This window comes from Panthera tigris, chromosome A3, assembly GCF_018350195.1.
Source record: "Panthera tigris isolate Pti1 chromosome A3, P.tigris_Pti1_mat1.1, whole genome shotgun sequence".
Lineage (NCBI taxonomy): Eukaryota > Metazoa > Chordata > Mammalia > Carnivora > Felidae > Panthera > Panthera tigris.
The window spans coordinates 25,230,634-25,256,567 of NC_056662.1; the positions used below are offsets into that span (position 1 = coordinate 25,230,634).

The 25,934-nt window shown below is 44.9% G+C and overlaps 1 protein-coding gene across 7 annotated transcripts in view; it reads right to left on the reverse strand.

The window, feature by feature from the left end:
• Positions 1 to 1,420: 1,420 nt before the first annotated feature.
• CBFA2T2 (CBFA2/RUNX1 partner transcriptional co-repressor 2) overlaps positions 1,421 to 25,934 on the reverse strand; it is a 141,345-nt gene continuing 116,831 nt past the window's right edge. For 4 of the 7 annotated variants that reach the window (XM_042980602.1, XM_042980603.1, XM_042980600.1 and 1 more), the window contains 5 exons: positions 25,360 to 25,445; positions 23,711 to 23,906; positions 14,910 to 14,978; positions 11,419 to 11,609; positions 1,421 to 6,282 (listed from right to left, as the gene is read on the reverse strand). In XM_042980602.1, coding sequence (XP_042836536.1) covers positions 5,983 to 6,282; positions 11,419 to 11,609; positions 14,910 to 14,978; positions 23,711 to 23,906; positions 25,360 to 25,445 — 842 coding nt within the window. In that variant the 3' untranslated portion in view covers positions 1,421 to 5,982. The remainder of the gene's footprint in view (positions 6,283 to 11,418; positions 11,610 to 14,909; positions 14,979 to 23,710; positions 23,907 to 25,359; positions 25,446 to 25,934) is intronic. The other 3 variants (XM_042980604.1, XM_042980601.1, XR_006215516.1) reach the window with 2 other exon arrangements.

The following is a 25,934-nucleotide window of genomic DNA, read 5'->3' on the forward strand; positions in this document are numbered from 1 at the left end:
CTCTTCTAATTTTTTGTCCTGGCTCTTGGGGATTCCCTAGACTTCCTCATCTGTGACCTCAGCAATGCAGCTAAAAGACAATTCATTGGAATTTATCCAGCATCTGGGTTTTTTTTTTTTTTTTTTAATGATAACGGCAATTTTTTAGACTATTTCTATAGCCAATAGTTATTTTACTGTACTATCACTGGAGTCCCGAGGGTCTCTTTTTCAGAGCTAAGGCAGGCTGTGGATCGCTGACTTGTCTACCAAATGTGCTTTTGTGCGAGGCTGGCAGTCACAAGGCTGAGATCCTGTTATTGTTCTAGGTGCCGGATTGCAGCGCTGGGCAGCTGCCAAGAGACTGGCAGTTGGCACCATCTGCGTGAAAGATCACGCAGCGAGGCCGCCACCTTGTCTTCTGGGGCCATGGCCATGGCCCGGCCCTTTCCCCTACCCCGAGATCACTCCCTTTGCTTTTTGAGGGCCTGTGAAGCTGCTGGTGTCAAGTCTCTTCGGGCAAGGCCGCTTCGAAGTAGGTCTAGGGCAGAGGCCAGAGATGGGTATTCGGGCTACGGGAGGGAGGACGGGGCCAGGGCCCTGGGAAGTGAGGCCTTGGGTCACTAGCCAGGAAACTGGACTGACAGCCTAAGACTCCATACATACAGGTGTGCACGGGTGTGCCTGCACCAATCTGGGTCACGTCATGGCTGGTTAGACCACCTCAGAGCTGTGGAAAGTATTACAAACGGCCTGCTTGGGGGCACCACAAGCTGGTGGGCTTTCAGGAAAGCAGTCGGAACGTATTCTCCACGAATGCAAGAAATGGTCAGTTTTAGAACTCCCACTTTGGAAAATTACCCCAAAGAAATAAAGCAGGCAGAGGAAGATGTTCACTTCAGTATGTTGGACAGGGAAACCCTGAAGGCAATCGAATTACCTGACAGGAGGCGAAGAGTCCATGAAAGTATAACCCCAATTAAATCATACAACCACTGAGCAAGGGAGCATGAAGGAAACCGTGAACTCACGTGATTTAACATCGTGTAAGAAGAACAGGAATGAATATTCACAAGTCCTGGTATGTGAAAACTTTCTAAGGAACTACGTGAGAGCTGTTAGAAAAAAGTAGCTCCGAGGCCACTCCCCTATTTTTCACTTTCTGTACCAAAAGCTCACTCCCCAGTGAAGAACCGGGAGTGTCTGTAAGCTGTCGCTGCCCCGGGGCCGGGCCCCTCTGCTGGCCGCCCAGAGGTGTAGCAGCTGGAACCGTCTCCTCAGCAGCACCTCAGGCTTTCACTCCCTGGGGTGCTCTTTAGGCCACCGCGGAACCACTGGAGACCCCCGCCCCACAAAAGGGGGGAGCGTCTGTGGAAGCCTGCGGGAAGGATGTCTTCCGGTGGATATACCACCTGCCCTCCCAGTCCCCTTCCAGCCCGAGTCAGAAAAGGAATATAGCCTTTTTATTGACTACTTTAAGTAGAACAAACTAAATACATATTTAACAGTTTTGGTTCATTTATACAGTACATTAAATAAGTTATGCACAGAGTTAAGTAACAAAAATCGCTATCAGAGTAAAATGACAAAGCACAGAAAAACCAGACTACCGCATCCTGTGGGTGGTTTCACATTCATCATCCCCCTTTAAAATCCACGCTCGGAGGCATACTTTTTTATTTACATTATTGGCTTTCTTTTATGGATGGAGCTTTTGTAGCCTCATCAGGAACTTGGAAAGCCGTGAAAGTAGACCAAAGGCCGCTGAGCCAAATAGCACTTTCAATCATTCACCTATGCTTCTCTCCGCCAACTCCAATGCAGGGACGGGGCTGTCTCCGCCAGCCACCAGCCGCACATGCCCTATTTGGTATAAGCATCGACGAGTGCACACTGGGCAGCTGTGGGCCCGACCGGATGGGGTCTGCAGGGAAGTGCCATTTCTGGGGCTGTGGAGCGGAAGGGGGATGCAAGGTCCACCCTCAGGTCTCCCAACCTTCTCCTGGCTCACGATGGAAAAGGTCACCTGCACCATCATCTTTGGAAATGAGCATGTCAATGCATGTGGGCAAAGAGGCAGGTAGTCAATGTTTTGGTTTCATAAGAACTAGACACTTAGCCAGAAAGGCCCTATTCATAGCTCGCCCAGCTCCCCCTCCCCAACCCAGACAAGACTCCTCCCGGACACCTGGCCGGCTGGCCCATGCTGGAACAGTCCAGGTCCCTGTGGCTTTTCTTACATTTGGTTCAAACATGCCACCACCCAGTTCTCTGTAAATAGCTTCAAAACAAAACAAAACAAAAGAACCTAAGTTGGCTTGGTCTACTGACCTGGTTCTGACACCAGTTCTGAAGAAAGCTTCGAAGATGTGTTCTAAATGATTCATTCAATCCACAATCCCTTCTACAGTTTCCAGGACAAATGGCTACCTGGTCATTATTTCGTTCTGAAGAACTCACTACCACACAATTCCAATAGTGTTGCTGAACCTCCAACTCCACTTGCTGAGATAGCTTCTGGAACTATCCAGAATAAGGTCTACACCCTTTCAAGCAGGTGACAGCCCTGGGGATCAATCTGACTTTGGAACAAGGCCATAGAGAGTAAAGTGTAGATTTTCTGTCTAGAAGCTGAAGATGTTCATGTTGACACCAAGAAGTGAGGAGTTCCTGGTGGACTAGCAGGCCCAGATGGGCAAAGGATGTCCACACTGCAGCCAACATGACACCGATCTGTGCTGGGTAGATGCGTCTGGTTTCCAGACTTCGATTCGCTGAGACATGTATGACTCAGCACTGTCCAAGATCCACTCGCTCTGTGACCTCAGGGTCACATGCCTGTGCCTGAGCACATGTGCTAGAGGCCCACTCTGGAGCTGCAGGGACCCTCCAAAGCGGAAGTCCCATTCACGCTCACAATTCCTAGGGTAGGCTGCCTACTCCTGAGCAGGTGGAATTAGCCAACTTCTTCTTGAGTCCATTTTCACCACTGGGCGGAGTCAGACATGGTGCAGGTGGTGGGGACCCAAAGGGCGACTGAGGGTGTGAAGATTCAGCCCTCAATCATCCCTCCGAACATTTAAAGGTGGCTCCCAGTTTGGCCACTCTGGCCTTCCCTGGTTCCTGCAACCACTTCTCGCAAGCAGAGGACAGTGAAGTCCCGTCACTTCTCAGTGTCCCTCAGTGGGCGATGCTGAACACTGGCCTCATCCTCCAGATGTGCTCTGATGGGTGGGCAGGCACATGTCACATTTGCTTTTCATTTCTACGATAATATTGAAGAGCCCGGGACCGCCCCGACATCTCCAGTACCACCACTCCCATCCCCTCCGTCTTTTCTCTCTCCCCCCCAATATTAACTATGAAGATTGGTCCTCTAAGTAGCTTGACTGTATCAAGTTATTTTAAGCCTAACTAGATGAAAGCGGGAAGCCTGAACTTGTACTCCAAACCTGGTGGCTGGGATGGTGAGCAGACACTGGAGACCAAGTAGGGAAGCTGGACTCAGTCACCCTTGCCCCTTCGACCCCCTCCCTGCCCACCCCAAGGCAGTGCCCCTCCTTCTCCCAACCAGACAGCAGAATTTCAGAGGAGGGAGCTGAAGAAAGGGATTCTTTACACCTAAACAGGAAGTCTTGGACAGATACCCTACCAACCTAGATGTGAAAGTGACCAAAATGAACAGCAAAAGGTCTGAGAACTGAACTACAGTGTGGAATACTACCCAGGTTTTCAGCTTGGCCTCTGGGCAGCGGGTGAGCAAAGCGGTCTAGAACAGCACCACAGTAACTCTGCCAACACAGCTCTCAGTAGAACCACAGCCCACAACAGCCACCTAGGACCGGCACACTAAACTAAAACCATAGCTACAGAAATGGACGGTGGGCCCTGCTTTTGGCTCTTTATTCCAACCAGGAAAAACCTGGGCTACCCTGGCTGGTCCTGTGGCCAACTGAAGATTTAAAGAACCTGTCCAGGTGTACATCTTGTCAATGAAAAGGCAGGGACCTGGGGACAGACCCAACGGGTACCACGGGATACTCTCTTGCTCTGATTCACAGGCTCTATGACTTCCTCATGGGATACCCCATGTCTCAAGTAAATGTAGGCAAGTCCTTCCCGGAGTACTAATTTCATTCCTGTTGGTCCTGATCCCCCACCAACAACTGCAGTTTAAGGAATTCCAGTTTAATGGATAACATTATTCTGTTGTTCATTCTCTGGGAATATCTTACTTTACTTTATGCACTGGAAATCCAGGTATTTTAAAGGTGCCTGGTACTGAGTTCCTTTGCAAGATACAGAATCTTTAGGTAAATTAGGGACTTAGACGTTCTCGCAGTAAGACACCCCTGTATGTGAGGACAACGCTACTACGCTAATCCCTTTTCCTTGATGAGACAGAGCTTTTATTTCCCTCTGGTCAGCGCACAGAAGGTAGCCATCTAAAGCTGGGCTTTCACGGGCCAGGAGCAGGCCCAACCAACTCACCCCAACAGATTCCTTGGGGCAAGAGGGTGCTGGAGGCTTGGAGGGGGAGAGTGGGAGAGTCAGGGTCCTTGTGCTCCCAACAAAACACAAATGGCAGGGAAGAATGTGTGTGGCAGTTCCTGATATTTTAAAAGAGGTATAGGTGATGTCACCTTTGGAGAGCCAGGTAAGAATCTAGAAAACTTCCTGATGATGGCAAGGAAAATTGGTGAGCCTCTCTCAAAATGGCTGTCACATTTCACAGAACTTTTCTTAGCTCAGAGAGGGAAGGTATCAAATAGATACCATAAAGGAAACCGAGACTGAATGTCTGATAATAAACTGACACCATATGTACTATGGATGAGGTTTGAAGAATTCTTTCAGGTCCAGGAAGGCTGCTGAGATGTGAGCAGGCCTTGACTGCTGAGGCAGGTCCTAGCCACAACACATCACATCCTATGGGACAACCATAGCTTAACAGGGGCCAAAGAGAGACCACGAGAAGATCCACACAGTGATCTGGACGTGCGCGGTCTGAGATAAAAGGGACACAGAACAAGACGACTGTGCAAACAGCCAAGCGGTGACAAAAGGTTCTGCATTTCCAATAGATAATCCATTCAATGGTTTGACGATACTAGTTTGGCCAACATGCTCAGAGAGAACAGACTATCCACAGTTGAGTCTTTCTCCCTCAGACCAATCCATGCGCTGGAAACTATTTCTGCATAAGCAAAATCAGGTAAGAGAGAAAAAAATGGGTCCCAAACTAAAGTAGCAAGCCAGGTTGGAAAATCTTGTCCAAAATGATCTGTGATGCTTGGAGGAAGTTTTATTTGTTTTTCATTATTACGGGTGCTTTTAGTGAAATGGTGACTTATTTCCTGTGATTTCTGATACTCTTAACAAGTCTGAACAGCAGGGTCGAAGAGAGGGTCCTGAGTGCTGCTTCTGCCTGCCCATGTCCGGGGGCGGGGGCTAGTCAGTGGCATCTGCTGAGGGTGGAAATGGGGCTAAAGGAGCTGTTCCAGGGCAAGAGGGGCCACCCCCGTCGGAGGGAATCTCCTCCACGGCCTGCTGTCAGCTTCCAGGCCTCTGCCACAGGAGGACGGTGGAGTAGGCGGCAGTGTGTGGGGCGAGCCCCCTCCAGCCCGGTCGGGCACCTCTGACGGGTCTGCTGCCTGGAGAGGCAGGGAGGGGAGCTGGTGGTCTAGACTGAGAAGGGGACGGCCACGCCAGTTTCAGCTGGAACGGGAACAAACCTGGGAGCCAAGGAAGGAGGAGCGGCTCTGGCTAGCTGCCTGTGTGCAGAGAGAGTGGCATACTAGCTCCCCCAAGGACACAGACAGGAAACTGGGGCCAGTGTCCGGAGGGGCTGTGGAGCAGTGTTGGCTGGCCTTGCACTCTTCCTGCCTCCACTTCACTCCGTGCTGATGACCCAACAGCTAACTGCACTGGTTCAAACAGCCGGGCCCCCTGTGCCATGGTTTGCCGTGCTGTGAGGTCATCAGAGGGAAGTGAGTCTGGGGCTCAGAGTCCGTTGGTGTCGATGGCTGTCACAGAGGCAGGTGTTGAGGAGCGTGAGGTGGTGGCCGAGGTCTTGTCCAGAGCCGGGCTCGGCACGCTGCAGTCGGTGGACCTGGCCGAGGAGCCCCTCCCTCCAGGAAGCAGTGGCCGGCTCTGGCTGTGGGGACTCTGGCCGTGCAGGTTCTGGCCACAGAGGCGGTGGTGCCGCTCCCAGTCCTTGTGCTGGCAGAAAGAGCCGCAGTATCGTGCGATGTTGCAGCCGCTGCAGGTCTCGCTGGCCTTGCGGCCACAGTTCCAGCAGTTCTGCAAGACACGGGCACGGGTTAGTTGCTTGGATCTCGCGGGGCAGGCTTATCATCACTTGTCACCTGTGCTACATGGGGAGAGCGCGGCATTTGGAGCCACGTGTACCTATGCTTGTCCCGCCTCTACTGCGGTTTGCTCGTGCGTGGGAAACACACACTCCTCTCTGAATCTCCTTCATCTGTGAGGAAAACCACCTACCACAGGCCGGAGGGACAGCAAGACGAAGGGTGCCAGGGGAGGGCAGGTGGGAGGTCTCACACCGCCCACCAAAGGTACCTACTCATTGTTTTGAGTCCCATTTAATCCTCAGCGACCAAACCAAACTCTGTCCTGGGGTCCCCGATACCACGCATGCAGACGTGTGTTTAGGTAATGTTTCTTCTCTCGCTCCTCCCAACAGAGGAATGACCTTGGGTGTTTCCACCACCAACACCTGATCCTTTCAAGAAAAGTCCCCTGTCAGGGGACCAGGATGGGCGTGTAAGAGTGGGTAGTTGTGCTACTTCCTCTGTGCCTGTTCTCCGTCAGGGATTTGTCGTGTCAGGGGTGGGCTGGGAGTCACGGGACTGCTTCTGGCTCATTTAGGGGAGTCCTACAACTCCTCAGAACTCAGCGGCCCAGAAGGTTCCTTGCCACTCCTTCCACTTGCCGGAGAAGGGGCAGGTATTGCTGGGGCTTAGCAGAGATGCATGGGGGTAGGGGTGAGGAAGGGAGAACACCAACCAAGAGAGCACTAATTCCGCCAGAAGGGATGAGCCACGCTGAGACCTGGTTAGCGCTATAAAGAGCAGTCGTGAAAGGCGCCGAACAGTTCTTGAACAGACAGCGTTGGGCTTCCCCCAGTCAGCTAAGGCAAAGCAGCGTCATGAAGAAAGCTGACACCAGTGCGACTCCTGGCACCTGCCCCTTGGAACTCTCTCTTCCCTTAGGCTCCCATGAGGACCCCACCAGTGAGCCTGCCCCTGACGCCTTCAGGACCCACCTACAAGAGAAAAATCCTCTGGCACTGGCCAGATGAAACTACCACGAGCAGGCAAGGCTTTGTCAGGTGTCACAAAGGACTTGAGCACCAGCTGGCTGGCACCCCCCGCCCCCTCCACAGGTTCTCCAGAATGGCAGAGGCCGGAGGCCGGGCCTGACCACTCTGTAGTCTCCTCAGGGAAGAAAGACACTATCCCCAGTGAAACCTGACACTTGCTCAAGTATTAAACAACAGACACGTGCGTGGTGCCACCTAGCCCACCTTTTGCACTGTGCAGATGGGACACCGAGAGCCAGCAGGCAGGGACGTGCCTAAGGCTATGAAGTGATCACGTGTCTGTGTCAAGCCTGGAACCTGGACCTCCCGGCTCAGCCAGACTCAATGTACAAGTTTAGTTCTGAAGAGCTTACAAAGGATTGCAGACTCCCTTCAAACACAACTGGCTTGTCAGGAAATATACTCGGGACGGCCCAAACTTGCCCAGCACCAACAACAGAGGACCAGGATAGGTGACCGATGGCTTTCCCAGGTTACATTTACAGAACCTCAAGCAAACTACAGTTCCGGAGAATTTCATCCTTTTGAGCCTGGTAGGCTGGCCCCAAGTGATGCCGTGGCAGAACATTATCACTTGTGGGGAAGAAATCGGTTATTGCCCACGTGGGGCTGCTGTGGAAACACAGGCCAATGAGTCGGCCCCAGCCGAATGGGAGAGCCTCTACTAGTTCTGTCCAAGCCTGCAAGAGCATCTCAAACCGGGAAAGAATATTAAAAAAAAAAAAAAAAAAAAAATTAATGTTTATTTTTGAGTGAGAGACACAATTCAAAGCAGGCTCCAGCTGAGCTGTCAGCACAGAGCCCGATGCGGGATTCAAACTCATGAACGGTGAGATCATGACCTGAGCCGAAATCACTTAACCAACTGAGCCACCCAGGAGCTCCTGAAATGGGGAAAGAGTATTAAACCACTAGTTTATCATCTTGGCTGCCCTTATATATTTAAAATAGATTATTTCTGAATTTATGGGATACAATAAAACAAGGCAACTGGCCTCCACAGAGGCAGGATCAGAGAATGCAAGAACAAGGTGGTTAGTGCCAGAGCAGCTAGAGTAAAAAGGATACTGTAGGTTCCCTTTTCCTGTGGCTTCTCCCCCCTGACAATCATGAGGCTTTTTGCCAAGATATAAGGCAAAACTGTATTATTGTACATGCAGTTGCCCTTCAGGTCGGCACTCCTCAATGCTGGAGGGACACATGTGGCAAAAAGTCCTTTGTAGCGAGTGGGGAGAGATTATAAACCTTGTGAGTTACTGGCCAAGTCAGTCAGAAAGGGGACTGCAGAATTTCCTTTGTTAAGCAAAGATCAGTCTATGCCATTATTTCGGGTTCCCCTGCTATCTGGAAGTGGAGCCTTCCTCTGAAACCTTCTGTAAGCGGAAATGGTGGAAAGTGGAAAAGCAATTAGCATTAATTTACGTGGAAAAATTTCCAGACCCAAAAAATAACTTCTCTTAGGCTTTTCCTTAGGACACATCTTGCTAATGGATGCACAAAATAGAGATAAAGCACAGATGCTCACAAACCCAGTTCAAAGCTCTCACAGCTGGATGCTGAGGGTGTAGTTCCCAAGGAAGGAGCTTGGCAGGGCCACTCTTGCTGCTCAGGGCGTGTGCTGCTTCTAGAACAGCTCACTGCGTAACAAATGCTGAACGCTATTTTTGCTTTTTGCCTTTTCTCATAAAAGTGAAAATCCTCCTCAGACTTCTTTTGGCAAGTGAAAACAGGTACTATCGTACATCTTTTGTAAAAGCAAAGGCGTAACGTGAACTTTCAAAAAGCAGGGATACCTGTACTCTAAGTGTGGCCCGGGGACCCACCTGTACCAGAATGACCTGGGGCTTATCAAAATCCCTGGGATCCTTCCCAGGCCTTCCTGACCTTATTGCAAACTTGGCCCAAAGGAGAAACGACTACCCATCTTACAGTCAATAGCTAGCTCATTAGGTTTGCAAGGAAATCCAGGCTGAGGACAGAAGGTGTCTTTTGGCAGAGATGAGGACACATCTTACTGCATCCCTGTGCCCGAGAGCAGACTCTTAGGGTCTGGCCTCAGAGGACGCAGCTGTTCTGTAAAAGCAGGAGCTGCCACAGCTTATACCTGTGTTTTTACACCATAACAAAATCCTTTCTGTCTACACAGTGCATTACAATTTAAAAACACTTGCACAGTCACAATTTTGATCTCGTTATATTTTGTAAAAACTATGAGACCAGCAGGCCAGGAGCTACTACAACACTCACTATACAGAGAAGGAAACTGAGTCCTTAAGGTACGGTACACTGCCAGTGTGAGGGGGGAGTGGGACTAGAACTCAGGGCTCTTAACCTCCATTATACCCCACCACTTCTCAGAGAATGAACAAGAATCCCAGAGATGCCTGCTGGACTTCAAGTAGAATTTTCTGGATGGGATAAAGGGAATTCAGCCCATCTGGACAGATGCAAAATTAACACACAGCTTAGGTCCTGCTAACACTCCCGTTTTGGAAAGTTGCCTGGGATGGATGCTGGTGCATGCCTCACCTGCAGGCCTCTTTGTGCACTGTTGAAAATTACAGGTCCCAACACCCCAATGCTATAAATGGAGAGCTGAGATTTAAACCATGCAGTCTAGATCCAGAATTCATGCTCTTAGCCAAAATGTTACACTTTTTTTGGAGGCAGACACAGTTAAGGGTAAACACAGATATAAAAGCAGGTAAATATGAACAGATAATGATATTGATAATAGACAGCTACAGATACAGAAGTAAATACCACAGAGATATCCCTGCTCAAAAACAATTCTAAAGAAAAAGCTGCCAGGGAGAAAGGCAAGAAGAGGGTTAAAGGAACCATTTTCTTACAGTTCAGTGCACTTGTTAGGGTGCTACAACAAGCAATTTTCCAACATCCTCTGTGACAGCCACGTAATGCCTAGGCACATTCACCCTTACACAGCCATGCTTGGCACTGCTACGCTGATGGGGATCATTTACGTGGGATGAGGTAATAATGTTTCTCCAGTTTAAAAAATTTTTTTAATGTTTGTTTATTTTTGACAGAGAGAGAGAGAGAGAGAGAGAGAGAGAGAGAGAGAGAGAGAGAGAGAACGAGCGGGGGAGGGGCAGAGAGAGAGGGAGACACAGAATCCAAAGCAGGCTCCAGGCTCTGACCTGTCAGCACAGAGCCCAACGGGGGGCTTGAACTCACAGACCGCGAGATCATGACCTGAACTAAAGTCGGATGCTCAACTGACTGAGCCACGCAGGTGCCCCTGTTTCTCTAGTTTAAAAAACAACACAACAACAACAAAACCCCACCCAGTTCTTTATGTCTCAGTTGGTAGATGGATCTGCCTACTTAAAGAAACAGGTTTGTTTCAGGACTTAAGTTTATCCCAAAGCTGAAAGATGACAGAAATGAAAGTTACAGAACTTTACATTCCAAAGGACTGTTAGGATGTTTGTGTTATATGCTTTTTTCTTTCCAGTTAGTTTACTTTTGTCCTCACTGCAGTACAAGAGTATCCTGTACACAAACATCACTGAGTCCTGGGCTTGGGGTCTTGAAGAGGTGGGCACATCTGCCCAATCTGTCACTTTATCCATAAAAGAACTATCTTCTTTATAAACAGACCAAATGCTAGAGGGCCCCACATCTCCTTACCCCTGCACCCTGGCTTTAGCATTGTGGGATTATGACAGTTAAATCCTCCTAAGCTCCCATTTCCTTTTGGGAAAATCGGAACCCAACAATACCTACCTTACAGGGTCATAGTGAGGATTAAAAAGGCAACATACATGCTTAACTCTGTGTCTCTGGCACGCGGTGAGCCCACTAGTCAATGGTAGTCACCATAATCATGCAATTCCACAAACTCTGTCTTTAGGCTGGTTTTCAAAATTTAAACTGATAAAATGAGCCGATTTGTTTAAGAATATAATAATTAAGACAGAAAGTTCTTCTGGTACTAGATAAAAATTACACTCATCTAGTTCAAGAGCACTGTTGTGTCTTACTGCCTAGCACTTGAGAAAACCGTGAGCTTGGTCACTGCAGCTGCCCCAGCCCCAGCCCCCAGTCCCCAGGGCTAGCAGAACTCTGACCTCTGTTGACTCTTCTTGCTCATTTATGACGAGGAAGGCGTCCTCTGCGGCCTGCCGTTTGACGTCCGCTATGGTTTGCTCCATCCGAGCTCTCTCTGTTGCAATCACTTCAAAGGCTTTTTGCTCTGCCTCAGCAACGGCTTTCTGTACTTCTGACATGGCCTGAATTTTCACCTTATTCACAGCTTCTTCTAGAAGAAAGTGACAGTAAAATTAACTGGCCGAGAAATCTTTCCCCTCCCACTCCCTATCGCTTGCAAGAAGAGACAGAGCTGAAACGAGAGGACTTTTCCAAAATTACAGAGGGTGTAACATACGACATACTCTTTCACTTTTATTCTTATACTCACTTGCCTGTTCGTGTATTCATTTGTTGGGTGTGTAGATGGAAGTAGGCACTGTGCCATGGGTTGGGGATACCTAGAGGACTAAGATGGACTCTATATTCTCCTAACTGTGATCAAGTAGAAAAGTGGTCAGCTCTACAAGTGGCAGGGGAGGATCAAGAAAACGTGTCCTGGTTGAGACGGTAAGTGGAAATGAATTTTTGGACAAGTCTCACATCCTATGCTAAGGACTTTGGCCCTTTTTCTAAAGGAAACTTGAACTCCTGAAGGGTTCTATGCAAAGAGAAAAGACTGGAGGCAGAGACAGCCTGGGAGAGGCTGGGGCAGTAGACATTCAGCTGACAGAAGAGACTGAATTTAGGCGGGAGCAAGTGGCACAGAGGAAGGGATGGGGCAGAATGAGGCAGGTGGCAGCTATGGGTCTGGAGGTGAAGTTGAAGATGGAGAACGCTAGTGCTATGAAAGGCAACGGAGAGTAAGCAAAATGCCAGGTGGAGGCTAGTGAGAAGACTGAAGTGCTCTGGGACGTCCAGACACAAATGTCCAGGAGGCAGTTAGGGTCAGAAGACTGAACTTGGCAGAGAAGCGCAGGCTGAAGATACAGATTTGGGCACGCCAGGAGCCTGGGTTTCAAAGCCCGGTCCAGTCACCATCGCCTCACTTGGTTCCTGATCACTTCTTCCCATCACTGCCATCCTGCTTGGTCTCCACAGAACGGACACTCCAAATGGCATACTCTTCGCGTTGAGCCTCATCTCTAAGTTCCCCAAGTGAATGACCTCCTTCCCGAGTCCACACAACTGGAAAACCCAGAAGCCTAAGGAAACTCCTTTACTGCTTGGTTCTTTCACATGGCCTAGGCTCAAAGAATCAAAGAATGTTCTAGGCTGCCATCCTAGACTTCGATCTTATCACTCTAGCCTTAAGAAAAAACCTGGGACGCCTGGGTGAATCAGTAGGTTAAGTGTCTGACTTCGGCTCAGGTCATGATCTCACGGTCTGTGAGTTTGAGCCCTGTGTTGGGCTCTGTGCTGACAGCTCAGAGCCCGGAACCTGCTTTGGTTTCTGTGTCTCCCTCTCCTTTTCGCTCTCTGCCCCTCCCCCACTTGTGCGTGCTTTCCCTCTTTTTCTCTCTCTGTCTCAAAATAAAGAAATGTTAAAAAAATAAAATAAAAAAAAAAACACATTTTTACTGCAAAGGACAAGGGACAATGCTGAACTGACTTGACACTGACCTCTGTGCTTCCTTTACTCCTGGTATCCAGACAGGTCCACTGTGGCCCACCACAGTTACCCATCATAAGCCTCTTCTTAGTTACCAGATATAGGTGTCTTAAGCCAACATAATAATGTCCTGAAGTACCTTTTTTCCTTTCAGGTTAAGGACAATCAATAAGAGTCAGAGTTTGAATAACTACCTTGCTAAAGTCATCTAAGGTCACAGATGACACTATAGCAGAAGAAGAACTCAAATCTAGCTGGTTCAACACCAAATTTTGGCTCTTAACCATAGTTAACCCAACGTTATCTCGCAGTCAGGAAATCACTAGTTATCGAGATCTTGTACATGGTAATCTTTCTACCTTAACAACTACTCTCTTCATTTCCCATAATTCTATCCTACTTCTTGATGATATACATTTCCCTGTTTCCAACTGCAAAGATTTTCCAAGTTCCTATGTAGTTTTGCAAATTATTTTTAATGGCAAAATAAATTTTGATAACATGCTTTTGAAAGGAAGAATTCAAAAGCATGAAACAGGAATGATTTTAAGAATTTGCATGCACTGGGGTGCCTGGCTCAGGCAGTAGAGCATGCAACTCTTGATCTCAGGGTTGTGAATTCAAGCCCCATACTTACAAATAAAATCTTTAAAGTGCAAGCAAGGGAGAGGGGCAGAGGAAAAGAGAATCTCAGGCAGGTTCCACATTCAGCATGGAGCCTGAATGTGGAGGGCTTGATTCCATGACACCCTGGGATCACGACCTGAGCCAAAATCAAGAGCCGAACACTCAACCGACCTTGCCACCCAGGTGCCCCCATCTTGTACCTTCCTGATTGCCAGTAAGAACAAAAATCTATAGCATGTCTATTCTTGTTTTCCACAATTTGTTCCTATCTTTTGTCTGTTTGTTTATTACGGTCTTGATGCTTCTAGAAGAGTCTTGTGAAGGTCAGGTATTAACTTTTGTAGAAGTAAATTTTATCTGGGGCACCTGGATGGCTTAGTAGGTTAAGCGTCTGACATTGGCTCAGTTCGTGATCTTGCATTTTGTGGGTTCGTGCACTGCGTCAGGCTCTGGGCTGAGAGGTCAGAGCCTGGAGACTGCTTCAGATTCTGTGTCTCCCTCTCTCTCTCTCAAAAATAAATAAACATAAAAAGAAAATCCTCAATTAAAAAAATGGTACTGGAAAAGGGAGGCTAGAAGGAAAAGGCGGCTCGGGGCACCTGGGTGGCTCAGTTCAGCATCCGACTCTTGCTTTTGGCTCAAGTAATGATCCTAGGGTTGTGGGATCGAGCCCCATGTTGGGCTCCACACTGAGCATGGAGCTTAAGATTCTCTCTCCCCCTCTCTGCCCCTTCTACACTCACATTAATTAACTAATTAATTAATTTAAAAAAAAGGAGAAGAAGGCTCATATCTGGACAAGGGCAGGATTAGGGACATGGTGTTAATCGCCCCATCTTATCACAATAGGCAGACCTACCCTCCTTTAGTCTTCTAGAAAATAAGGCCCACCAAGAACAGTCTTGACAAAGTTAGGGACAATGGAGGTGAAAGGAAAAGCAGGGGGCTGTTCCAAGACCAGAATGAACGAAATGTGGTAGTGCGTGGACATAGTGTGTGTAGATTTGAGTGAAAACAGGCAGAAATGAACTGAGCTATATGTTCAGAAATAAGGCATATAAACAGGGAAGGAAAAGTTGGTTACTTAATGCCTCAGGGTGGTGCAGAAGGGTGTGCAAAGGACTTGGACAGACTGTAGGGAGTCATTCCAAATTCTTGACCTGCAAAGTGACGTGAGAGGCAATCCAGATGTATGGGAAAGCTGGGGAAGGAGAGGCGGGAGCCCCCAAATTTGTGCTCCATGCTCGCACAAATTAGTGCGTATATGTGATCTAGAACCAGACAGACACGTACCAGTTTTTTTCCAAAACTCCACAGGTACATATCCTGTTCCTGGCCTACTGTTGAATTCTCGCTGAGAATCTACAGAAGAGATAAATAGCACAGGGTTAGAAGCTGTCTATAACCAACATGTTTTATTTTTATGAAAATTTTTAATGAAAAATAGCGCCTCTCACTCACCACATAGATTCGAAGATACATGTTCACTTAGTGCAAAAATTATTCTGATAAGGGATAAAATCAGATAGTAAAGTATACTTAATATTTAGTTGTAAAACACATACATGCATGCACGTGTGTGCGTGCCTCAAATAGTTAACAGTATTCCAATTCAAAGGAGTAAGATTAAAAGTGATTTTCACTTCCTTCTCTTATCTATGTTATCTTTTCCCTATGAACATGTATGTATTTTTATGATACTCCCTAAAAAATAACTACAGATACTTATGCATATGTATGTGTGCATATCATATCCAGTTTAACTTCCCATCATGCACAGTTCTCTCTCAGCGGCTCTGTAGATATGTCAGAGAATATGGCTTTTGTTTCTTGGCAACTCTGAATTTTTACATGTGACTTAAGGCAGTTTCCTTCAAAGTTTCTTAAAATGCTTACAAACAAATAAAAAGCAAGTAGTAAAGAAAATATTCTGATCTGGAACAGTGCATTTCAAATGTAGCCCAAGGAGGCGACCTACAGGGTTGCTGTGAAGGACGTAAGGGTGGAGGGTGACTTATATATATGTATATATATTTTTTATTGTGATTTTTAAGATATCGTGTTTTATAAGAAGTGGTTCCACTGAGTTAAAAAAAATTTTTTAAGCAGTCAATCGCAGAAGACTTCTCCATTTCCGTATGTTTTACTGAGGCTAATATACAATTTTATGCTCTGAATACGCACCAAACCATGATGCAAAGAGGAATCAGGGGACCAGTCAGTTGACAGGGGAGGGTAGCCCGGCATGAAATGTTTGCCAAAGGAGCTTTCTAAAACGGTTAGTCCTCATGGGAATGTCTAGGAACTGGCTGTGAGGCAGGAAACTCCCTGGGGTAGGGAAAGGATCTCTCCCATTCCAGGGGCTATCAGCACAAAGAACCTACATCTATATCTCCTACAGAGATAGGAGGGGATAGGGAGGCTTTTTCTAAATCGCGTAAAATACAAATAAAATTACCATTTTCAATATAATTCAGAGACATCCAGTACAATCTTTTAAGTTTATTTATTTTGAGAGAGGGAGAGAGCACAAGAGCGCACACTGGGAGAGGGGGAGAGACAGAATCTCAAGCAGGCTCTAGTGCTGTCAGCACAGAGCCCGATTTGGGGCTCAATCCCACCAACCACGAGATCATGACCTGAGCTGAAACCAAGAGTCAACGCTTAACCAACCGAGCCACCCGGGTGCCCCGTAGTATGTTCACAATGTTGTGCAACCATCCTCACTATCTAGTTTCAGAACATTTCTATCACCACAAGAAGCAATCCCATAAGTTTAAAATATTGATAGGACTAATACTTTTTTGTGACACTGAGGTCTCTAGAAGAGCTACCAGCACTGTCAATAAAATACAAATGGAAGGGCTCTCTTCAACACAGGTGAGGTGCCTGTTTCATGCAGCCATTTGTCACATACCTAGAAACTCAAGGATGAGATTCATGAAATAAATACAGGGAAAAATCTAGGATCAGAAGAAACAAAGTGGCACAAGCTAGAGAAGGCAGTGGATCATTTTCAACAGAATCTTCAATAAGGAAAATCAGTGAGAAAAAAGGTCTGAGTATATAGACAAGCTGCCGTTGGTATTAAATAACAGAAGAAACACTTGTTCACTTGTGGGGCTATGGGGGAAGTCTTGACCAACCAAAAGAAAAGCCACTTCACTTCAGTTAGCAATATGCCTTGGTCATATCCTTTATATCTGCCTGGTCCCAGCATTTTATTTCTCTAACAGATGAAAAAGGTGAGATGCACTTGACCCTAAAGGAACTTCTCAGCTTACTCAGGACATAGCTGGAAACTAGGGACATTTTCATGACATTTCCAGAAGCCAGAGTAACTGTTTTTATATCTCTAACCCAGAAAGGAACAGAAATCAGTATTTTCAGCTGGTTCGCTAAAAAAACTAGAGTGTCAGAGGCACCTGGGTACCTCAGTCGCTTAAGTGTCTGACCCTTGATTTCAGCTCAGGTTATGACCTCACAGTTGGTGAGTCTGAGCCCCATGTTGGGCTCCATGCTGACAGCATGGAGCCTGCTTGAGATTCTTTCTCTATCCCTCCCCTACTCATGCTCTTTTTCTCTCTCTCTCTCTCTCTCTCTCAAAAAAAATAAATATGGGGGCACCTGGGTGGCTCACTCCGTTAAGTGTCCGACTTCAGCTCAGGTCATGATCTCGTGGTCTGTGAGTTCGAGCCCTGCATTGGGTTCTGTGCTGACAGCTCAGAGCCTGGAGACTGCTTTGAATTCTGTCTCCCTCTCTCTCTGACCCTCCCCTGCTCACACTCTGTCTCTCTCAGAAATAAATAAACATTAAAAATTGAGAAAATAATAACAAAACAAACATAAAAAATAAAAACCTCTATAGTCTCAAAGGCTATTGTAATCGAAGGCCAGACAGATAATGCAAGTAAATTGGGTCAGAAATGGGCAACTAATGGTATTGTGGTCATGTAGGAGAATGCTCTAGTTCTAAATTTTTTTTTCTTAATGTTTATTTATTTTTGAGAGAGACAGAATGTGACTGGGTTAGGGGGAGAGAGGGAGGGAGACACAGAATCTGAAGCAGGCTCCAGGCTCCGAGCTGTCATCACAGGAGCCCAACGTGCGGCTTGAATTCATGAGCTGTGAGATCGTGACCTGAGCTGAAGTCGTACACTCAACCAAATGAGCCACCCAGGTGCCCCCAGAATGCTCTAGTTCTTAGAAGAAGTAGAACAAAACATTTAAGGCTAGTGTCATGAATATTTGGGGGAGATTGTACCTATCTACCAATCTATAACGGGGTAAAGCAAGTATGGCCAATGTGGAAAATGGCTTAGGTATAGGACATATATATGAGTGCTCACTTTTAACATTTTTGTGTTTGGGTAACTTCAAAATAAAAAACTGGGAAAAATGTTCTTTTAAGTATATGCATAGAAAATTCTGTACGAACAGACTAATTTGTTAATAAGTGAGCTTATGGGAGGAGAGAAAAACTGGGTGGCGGCAGGATTTTCACAATTTATATGTTCCTGTATTGCTTGACTTTTATACAATGCAATCCATTAAAAAAATTCATTTTAGATAATAAACAAAATATCCAAGAAAATGAAGTGGATCCAGCATTACCAGATATCAAAACACAACCTAATGCCATACTAATTAAAAGTTTGATATTATATTGGGAAGTGGTATAACATAATGGCTAAGAGTGTGTGCCAGTTCTGGAATGCCAAACTTACAATCCTGACTTAACTATAATATGACCATTTTGGCCAACTTTTTAATTTATTTAAGCCTCAGTTTTGTCATCTGTAAAAGAATATAATAGTTCCTATATCTCAACAGGTAGTTTTGAAAATACACGTGACAGGTTTAGCATGGCTAGAACACAGTATAGAGCCCAGATAAACTATAACTGATAAGTGATATAGTCAGAAAGATTAATGAAGGGGATGCTGAGGTGGCTCAGTCGGTTAAGTGTCTGACTCTTGATTTTGGCTCAGGTCATGATCTCACAATTTGAGTTTGAGCCCCTCGTCGGGCTCTGTGCTTACACTGCAGAGCGTGTTTGGGATTCTCTCTATCCACCTCTCCGCCTCTTGTACACATGGCTCTCTCTCTCTCAAATAAATTTTAAGAGAAAGATTAATGAAGAAAACAGACTGAAGTATTTAACAAAATGTAGCGTCAGATAATTACGTCATTTCAATATTTAAAGGATAGGCATCAGTTAATTGATAGGAAAACTTAAACAATTTGGGAAATTTTAAGTGAGCTAATTCCAAACACACAAACGTGAATATAACATAGATGAAATTTGTTGTACCTTGGATAGGGGTCAAGGTCAAGTAACAAACTATAAAGGGAAATGATGAATTTGATTCCAAAAATATTAGCTATCCCATCGCTCAAAACAAACCAAGATGGGGTGGGGGAGAAAACAAAAACAAAACCAAGATCAAATATAAGAATGCCTATATTCACAACCCATTAATTTTATAGCTGAGAATATATCCTATGAGAGAAATGCAAGATGTTTGAAAACCCTTACATATGAAAAATTGTAAATATTGGATTACACACTGAAAAACAAAAATAAAACAAGGAAACAATATGTAATGTTTAACAACAGAAACGGCATAAGGAAATTATGAGGTATATTCATGTTAGAATACTGTATAGTCATTAAAATTATGTTTATAAAATCTTTAATGAAGTGAGAACATGCTTAATATGAACTTATGTTTTCAAGGAAATAATACAAAGTTGTAACAGGATTCTCAGATACATTTCAAAATTCTTCAGTGTGGGATGATGAGCCAATAAATTCTTCATAAATTCCTGTATTTTCTACAATGAGCCATGTAGTTTCAACTAAAAAATGATACTTACTCTGAAAGACTGTTCTGGGAATTAAATGGTAACATACATAAAGGAATGGTTCCCAATTCTGGGAGCCCTGGTCCCACTTTAGTCCAATTAAATCAGAATCTTGAGGTGGGGCCAGGGCATCAGGAATTTTTTCCAAAAGTCCCCAGGTGGGATCTAATGGGCACTGAGGGTTAACCATTAAAGAAAAGTGCCTGACTTAGAAGCTGGTGCTCATGGTTAAGGTTTTCCAAACCACAGCAGGAGCACTACCTCTCTGTCAGTCAGATATATTTTCTGTTGTACAAAGGTGAAGTGTCTTTATTTAGCTGATTCTTCCAGTATTGCTACATCCTGATTTTTCAGTTGTGGGCATTACAGATTGACCAGACATTTCACTCTCTTTTAACCCCCACCGCCACTCCATCACAATTCCTTCCTCTTCTATTCCCCGCAACAGAGATCTACTCAAATTCTGTTATACCGGTAGTCAACATTTACAATACTTAATGTAAATACTAATCACAGCTGGCTCATGTGGTTCAGGTTCTATGAATCTTTATATCTTCCTGAACAAATTTTTATTTTTTTAAGAGTTAATAATTGAGGGGCGCCTGGGTGGCTCAGTCAGTTGAGCATCTGACTTCGGCGCAGTTCATGATCTCGTGGTTTGTGGGTTTGAGCCCTGCATCAGGCTCTGTGCTGAGAGCTTGGAGCCCGGAGCCTGCTTCAGATTCTGTATCTCCCTGTCTCTCTCTGCCCCTCTCCTGCTCACGCTCCAACTCTCTCTCAAAAATAAATAAACATTAAAAAAAAAAAAGGTAATAATCTAGAAGAAATCTCCAACAAACTTTTGGCCGATTCCAGCCTCAACTGCTTTCTAGGCTTGCTGTACCCTGTTGCTCGGGACTACCCTGTTGCTCACTAGCCTAGGGATTGCCTTCTGTTCTCCTTCTCAGGTCGGATCTAGTGTAATCAATTCCATGTCTTCCACTTTCTGGTTTACTTCCCTGTGTTAGGGCATAGCCTGCTCAACTGTGGTAGACACCCTGATAAAGGGTAGATAGGAGGTGCATTTTTTGAAAAATTGTAGGTTGTTACACATTTAACTGTTTTGGTCTAGCACAGAAGTCTAAGTTAAAATAACTTCAGAGTCATCTTCGAACATTCTATGATAATAACTGATGCTTGTTTTTTCCAGTGTTGTTTACTTGGCAGACTGGTTCAAGCCAGAGTACTGCCTTTCAGTTCTAGATAATTTTTTTGAATTATTTCAGTAACTACTTTATCTTCACTTTCTGTTCACAATTTCTGGAACTCATCTGATTTGGATTAGATGACTAACAAGTTCATAAAAATACTAATGCATGATTTGGTGAAAAATGATAAAGTGAATACTATAAACCTACAGGTCAAGAAAGACAATTCCAGCAACCCCAAATCCCTAAGAGGTGAGTAGTGGTAAACCACAGTCCTTTTTAAATGATACTAGCCAGACCTACAATCCTGTCCTCAGAAGAGCCAGTGGTAGAGATGATGAGCGCTCACTCTATACTCCCCATCACCTACAGCCTCCGCCTCACACCCCCAGAGAAAACCATTCTCTTGAACTCTGTGATAATGATTTTCTGATTTTTCCCTATGCTTTTTCTAACTATTTATGCATCCTTAAACAAGATACCAAAATGCATCCCTTATCGTCTGAACCAAATCTATCTCTGAATACACTGTGAATCACCAATGTTCAGATAGAGGGAACCTATATTATTTTCAATGGGAAAAGTAATAATGCTATCCAGTCTCCAATCAATTTCTCTCCAAATCACCAAAACACTTAAATCCTAAGCAAATAATCCATCATGGATTTCTACAACACCCTAAGCATTTAAAACACGAATTATTGAAACAAACAAAAAACTCAAAACAAACCCACAAACCACAAATTGTCTAATTATTTAAAAGTCATAGGTATGTCTGTATAATATGCCCAAGAGTACTGCCCAGTGTGGAACAGTGTTGCTCTAAATGCTAGTCTATAAACCTTTATGGTCCATAAAGAGATATGCATAAGCACCATGTCTCTAAGCACACTGCGTAACGTAGAGGACTTCTCTTAAAGTCAGCAACCATGCCCAGCATGTGCTGTGGCAAGCTCCTGAGGTCATCATGGTCCAGTAACAATTCATTTTTGGAATGGTTTTGGTCCACGTTTTGAATAGCAGGATTATTCAGGATATGAAGTATGCTTTCTCTCTACGCTGCAACAAATGTGCTATGAGAGAAATAAACAGTGAAATAAAAATATGAAATATGTATACTTTGCATAAATGCACATACTGAAAGATATTATTTAAGTCAGCCAGACTGACCACGGCCTGAAACACCAGAGAGAAGGAAACTGGGACCCATGGAGAGCTAAACCTACAGTGACAAAATAATTTCACACCCCAACCGTCTGCATGTTTGAGAGTGAGGGATGTGCTAGTAATAATCAGGACCGGAGAACATGCAGTCACTCAAGCTAAACCCTCAAGTAAGGCGTGAAAAAGATGAGTAGAGGGGCGTCTGGGTGGCTCAGTCAGTTGAGCATCCAACTTTAGCTCAGGTCATGATCTCACGGTTCCTGAGTTTGAGCCCTACATTGCATTTGTTGTTGTCAGTGCACAGCCCACTTCAGATCCTCTGTCCCCCCCTCTCTCTGCCCCTCCCCCACTCGTGCACACACTCGTGTGCTCTAAGGAAAAGAAAGAAAAAAAAGGATGAGTAGAGAGTAATGCAAAAACAATGTTTAAATGGCCCAGCAAGACCTGCCATCTGGCTGGAGAAGAGCCGCCTCAGGACCACAGTTCACTCTGCACTGGATGCCTCCTAGCTAAACACATGCAGACTGACTGGTGGAAGGTTTGTGATTTGGATGGTGAACTTCGGATGTTTCTATAAATTGTTACAGGAACTATTCATGAAGGTTCAGATGGTGAGGGATACCTGAGGATGAGCCCTGAAGTTGTTTGTATGTATGTACTGATTGATGGATGGATTGATTGTAATCTCTATACCCGACATGAGGCTCAAATTCATGACCTGAGATCAAAAGAGTCGCATGCTCTTCTAAGCCAGTCAGGTGTCCTGAGTTCTGAAGTCTTTATGAAGGTAATCACAGTGTAGCTACAAGTATTCTTTGATGTCTTGCTGTGATATTCCACACAACATTGCTAATCAATGGTTGCCCTAAGAGTCATCTCGGTGGGAGTGGGATCCTTTGGTTACCAATGTCTTTGCCCCATTTTTGCTCAAGTCTTTTGTATTTATTATTTTAAAAATGTTTACGTATTTATTCTGAGAGAGAGACAGAGAGGGCGTGAGCAGGGGAGGTGCAGAGAGAGAGGGAGAGAATCCTAAGCAGGCTCCATACTGTCAGTGCAGAGCCAGATGCGGGGCTCAAACCCGCAAACTGAGATTATGACCTGAGCTGAAACCAAGAGTCAGATGCTTAAACCGACTGAGCCATCCAGGAGCCCCTTGAAGCCTTTTTTAGACTAACAGCTGTCTTCCGTGGAACATGCTAGGTCTGTCATGATAAGTGATTCATTCTCTGTGATGAGAAGAGGGAGCTTGAAGTGGGTAGTTGGGGGAAAGTCTGATCACAGATAGCCCCTCATTTGTCTGTGTCTTTGGATAGGGCACTTTTTCAGTTACTAGATGATTGTGATGAAACATTTTTGGGGAAACGGCTGTGGTGTCCTGAATGTACCCTGGACTGACAGAACAGTTGTTCTTATCTCTGCTGCTTCAGGTTGAGAAAAGACAAGAAGGGCTAACCCAGCTTGGTATAGTAAAGGTATGGTAAAACTTTTCTAAAGGCCTCCAGACAGAGGTTGATAAATGGTGTCTTCCTGGATGGGGAGTGGGAAACAGAGGAGGGAAGGTGAGGTAAACATTTTTAGATTTTCAGGGCTACCGTTGAGGAGTAAATGTGATGTATGTGAGTACCTGGGACACTCAACGAGGCTGACTTTAACAACCACTCTTTGATCACCACCCAGCACATATAGAGGGAGTTAAAAACAGAACAAAATGACAAATATTCCCATTATCCATGTGAAAGACAGTATTTCTTGAACATTCCAGGTACTGAGTCCTCGACATATTTTATCATTCTCTTCACAATCACCTGAGTCTTTCTAACTCCACCATCTAGCACCGTCTTTCTGCCATCTTAGGTGAGACCCTCCCCTTACCATTGCTGAGAGAATCTGCACTCCCAGGACTGTGCTGCCTAGAGACCAACTCGCTCCCTGTCTTCCTCATCTCTGTGTTTTCGTTATATCGTCTTTTCCAGTAATTGAGTTCTTCACGATCAGATTCCTGACAGCGCCGCAGGACTGCCATGGAGCGCCTTGTCTTCTCTACCATTTCCATAATGCAGTTCAGAGCCTAAGCCAGAGAGGAAGTCAGAGAGAAGATTAGGACTTTGAAACAACCAATACTGAAATTTAAGGATAGGTAAAATGTAAAGAAGGAAGGTTTCAGTATCTTACAGATCAGCAATATCAAGTCAACACATGAAAGCCATTCTTAACAGCTTCTTTTTAAATAAGTAGACGCAAACAATTTTTTTTGGATTTCAAAATAATCCTTTCTGGGGCACCTGGGTGGCTCAGTCGGTTGAGCGTCCGACTTCAGAGCTGACAGCTCTGAGCCTGGAGCCTGGAGCCTGTTTCAGATTCTGTGTCTCCCTCTCTCTGACCCTCCCCCGTTCATGCTCTGTCTCTGTCTCAAAAATAAATAAACATTAAAAAAAAAAAATTAAAAACAACAACAATAACAAAATAATCCTTTTTGGATTCTTCCAGGTTGAATCTCAGCCAGGATCTCACCATAATATAGTCCTTTAAACACTATGTATGGTGAAACCACATATCTCTGCCTAAACACATCAGGTTATCTGATAAGCTGGAGATTTGCCTAAGAATGCAATGAGAGAAATAATATTCAGAGACAATTTCACTCAAGTAGGAAAAACTTTTGTATGTATATTTCAAGCAGGTACATCTTTTCTTCCCTTTTAGGACACGAATTCTCATTTGTTTTTAGAGAAGCACCATTTATTTAGCATTTCCTATATATTAGATCCTATGTAAGCACCTTACATATTAGAACAACCCTACGAATTCAAATAATACAGTATTCTTGAGGTGCCTGGGTGACTCAGTTGGTTGAACGTCTGACTCTCGATTTCAGCTGAGGTCATGATCTCATGGATCGTGGGATGGAACCCTGCATCGGGCTCTGCACTGACAGTGTGGAGCCTGCTTGGGAATATCTCTCTCTCTCTCTCTCTCTCTCTCTCTCTCTCTCAAAACAAATAAACATTAAACAGCAACAACAACAACAACAACAGTATTCTTTATTTTTTAAGATACAGAAATTAAGGCTAGAAATGGTAAAACAACTCATCCATCATACAAAGTAGGAAGCAGCAAAGCTGAGACCTGAACTCCCAAACTTCTGCTTTTAACCCTTATACTGTATGACTTAACTTGGTTATATCCTGAAGTGATTACCCCACCAAAAAGATTTGAGAGTGACTCTTAGCTCTTTAGCTAGGGGAGTAGTAGATAAAACAAGTTTTAAATTTTATTTTATTATCGTTTTTTAAGTAAGCTCTAGGTCCAACATGGGGCTTGAAGGGCTTGAACTCATGACCCTGAGATCAAGAGTGGAACATTATACTGACTGAGTCAACCAGGTGCCCTAATAAATCAAGTTTTTATGGCAAAGACACTGTGGCTCTGGTTAAATTCACTTCAGGCATATATACTCTATTATTATTATTGGTAATAAGAATTAAATGTAATAGGAAAATTATACACTGTAAGATCCTTACATGATCGAGATGTTTCCATTCATCAGCCCATTCCCTTTCTGTCAAACGGTGGTCTACCAACTCATCTTGATAGCCTCCATTTAGACCTAGTAGAAATTAGAGATTAGATGTGAAGATAGAAGGAAGAATATAATATACAGAATTCCACCAAGTAAATACAGAACACATCCATACCACCTATGAGCACTCTACCAGGGCAACGATTCACAAGGGAGTGTGGAACCCACAAAATGACATAAAACCAACAAAAAGTTACGCTCAGTAGGTTAAGCGTCCGACTTTGGCTCAGGTCATGATCTCATGGTTTGTGGGATGGAGCCCCATGTCAGGCTCTGGGCTGACAGGGTGGAGCCTGCTTGTGATTCTCTCTGTCTCTCCCCCGCTTGCACTCTCTCTCTCAAAATGGATAAGTTAAAAAGAAAATAAATAAAAACACTTTACTCTGAAATAAATCCAGACTTAGAGAAACACTGCAAGAATAGCAAAAGAATTCTCATATATCCTTCACCCAGTTTCCAAAATGTTAATATTTTAGTTGATTTGTTTCATCATTCTCTAGTTTTCTGTACCATTTA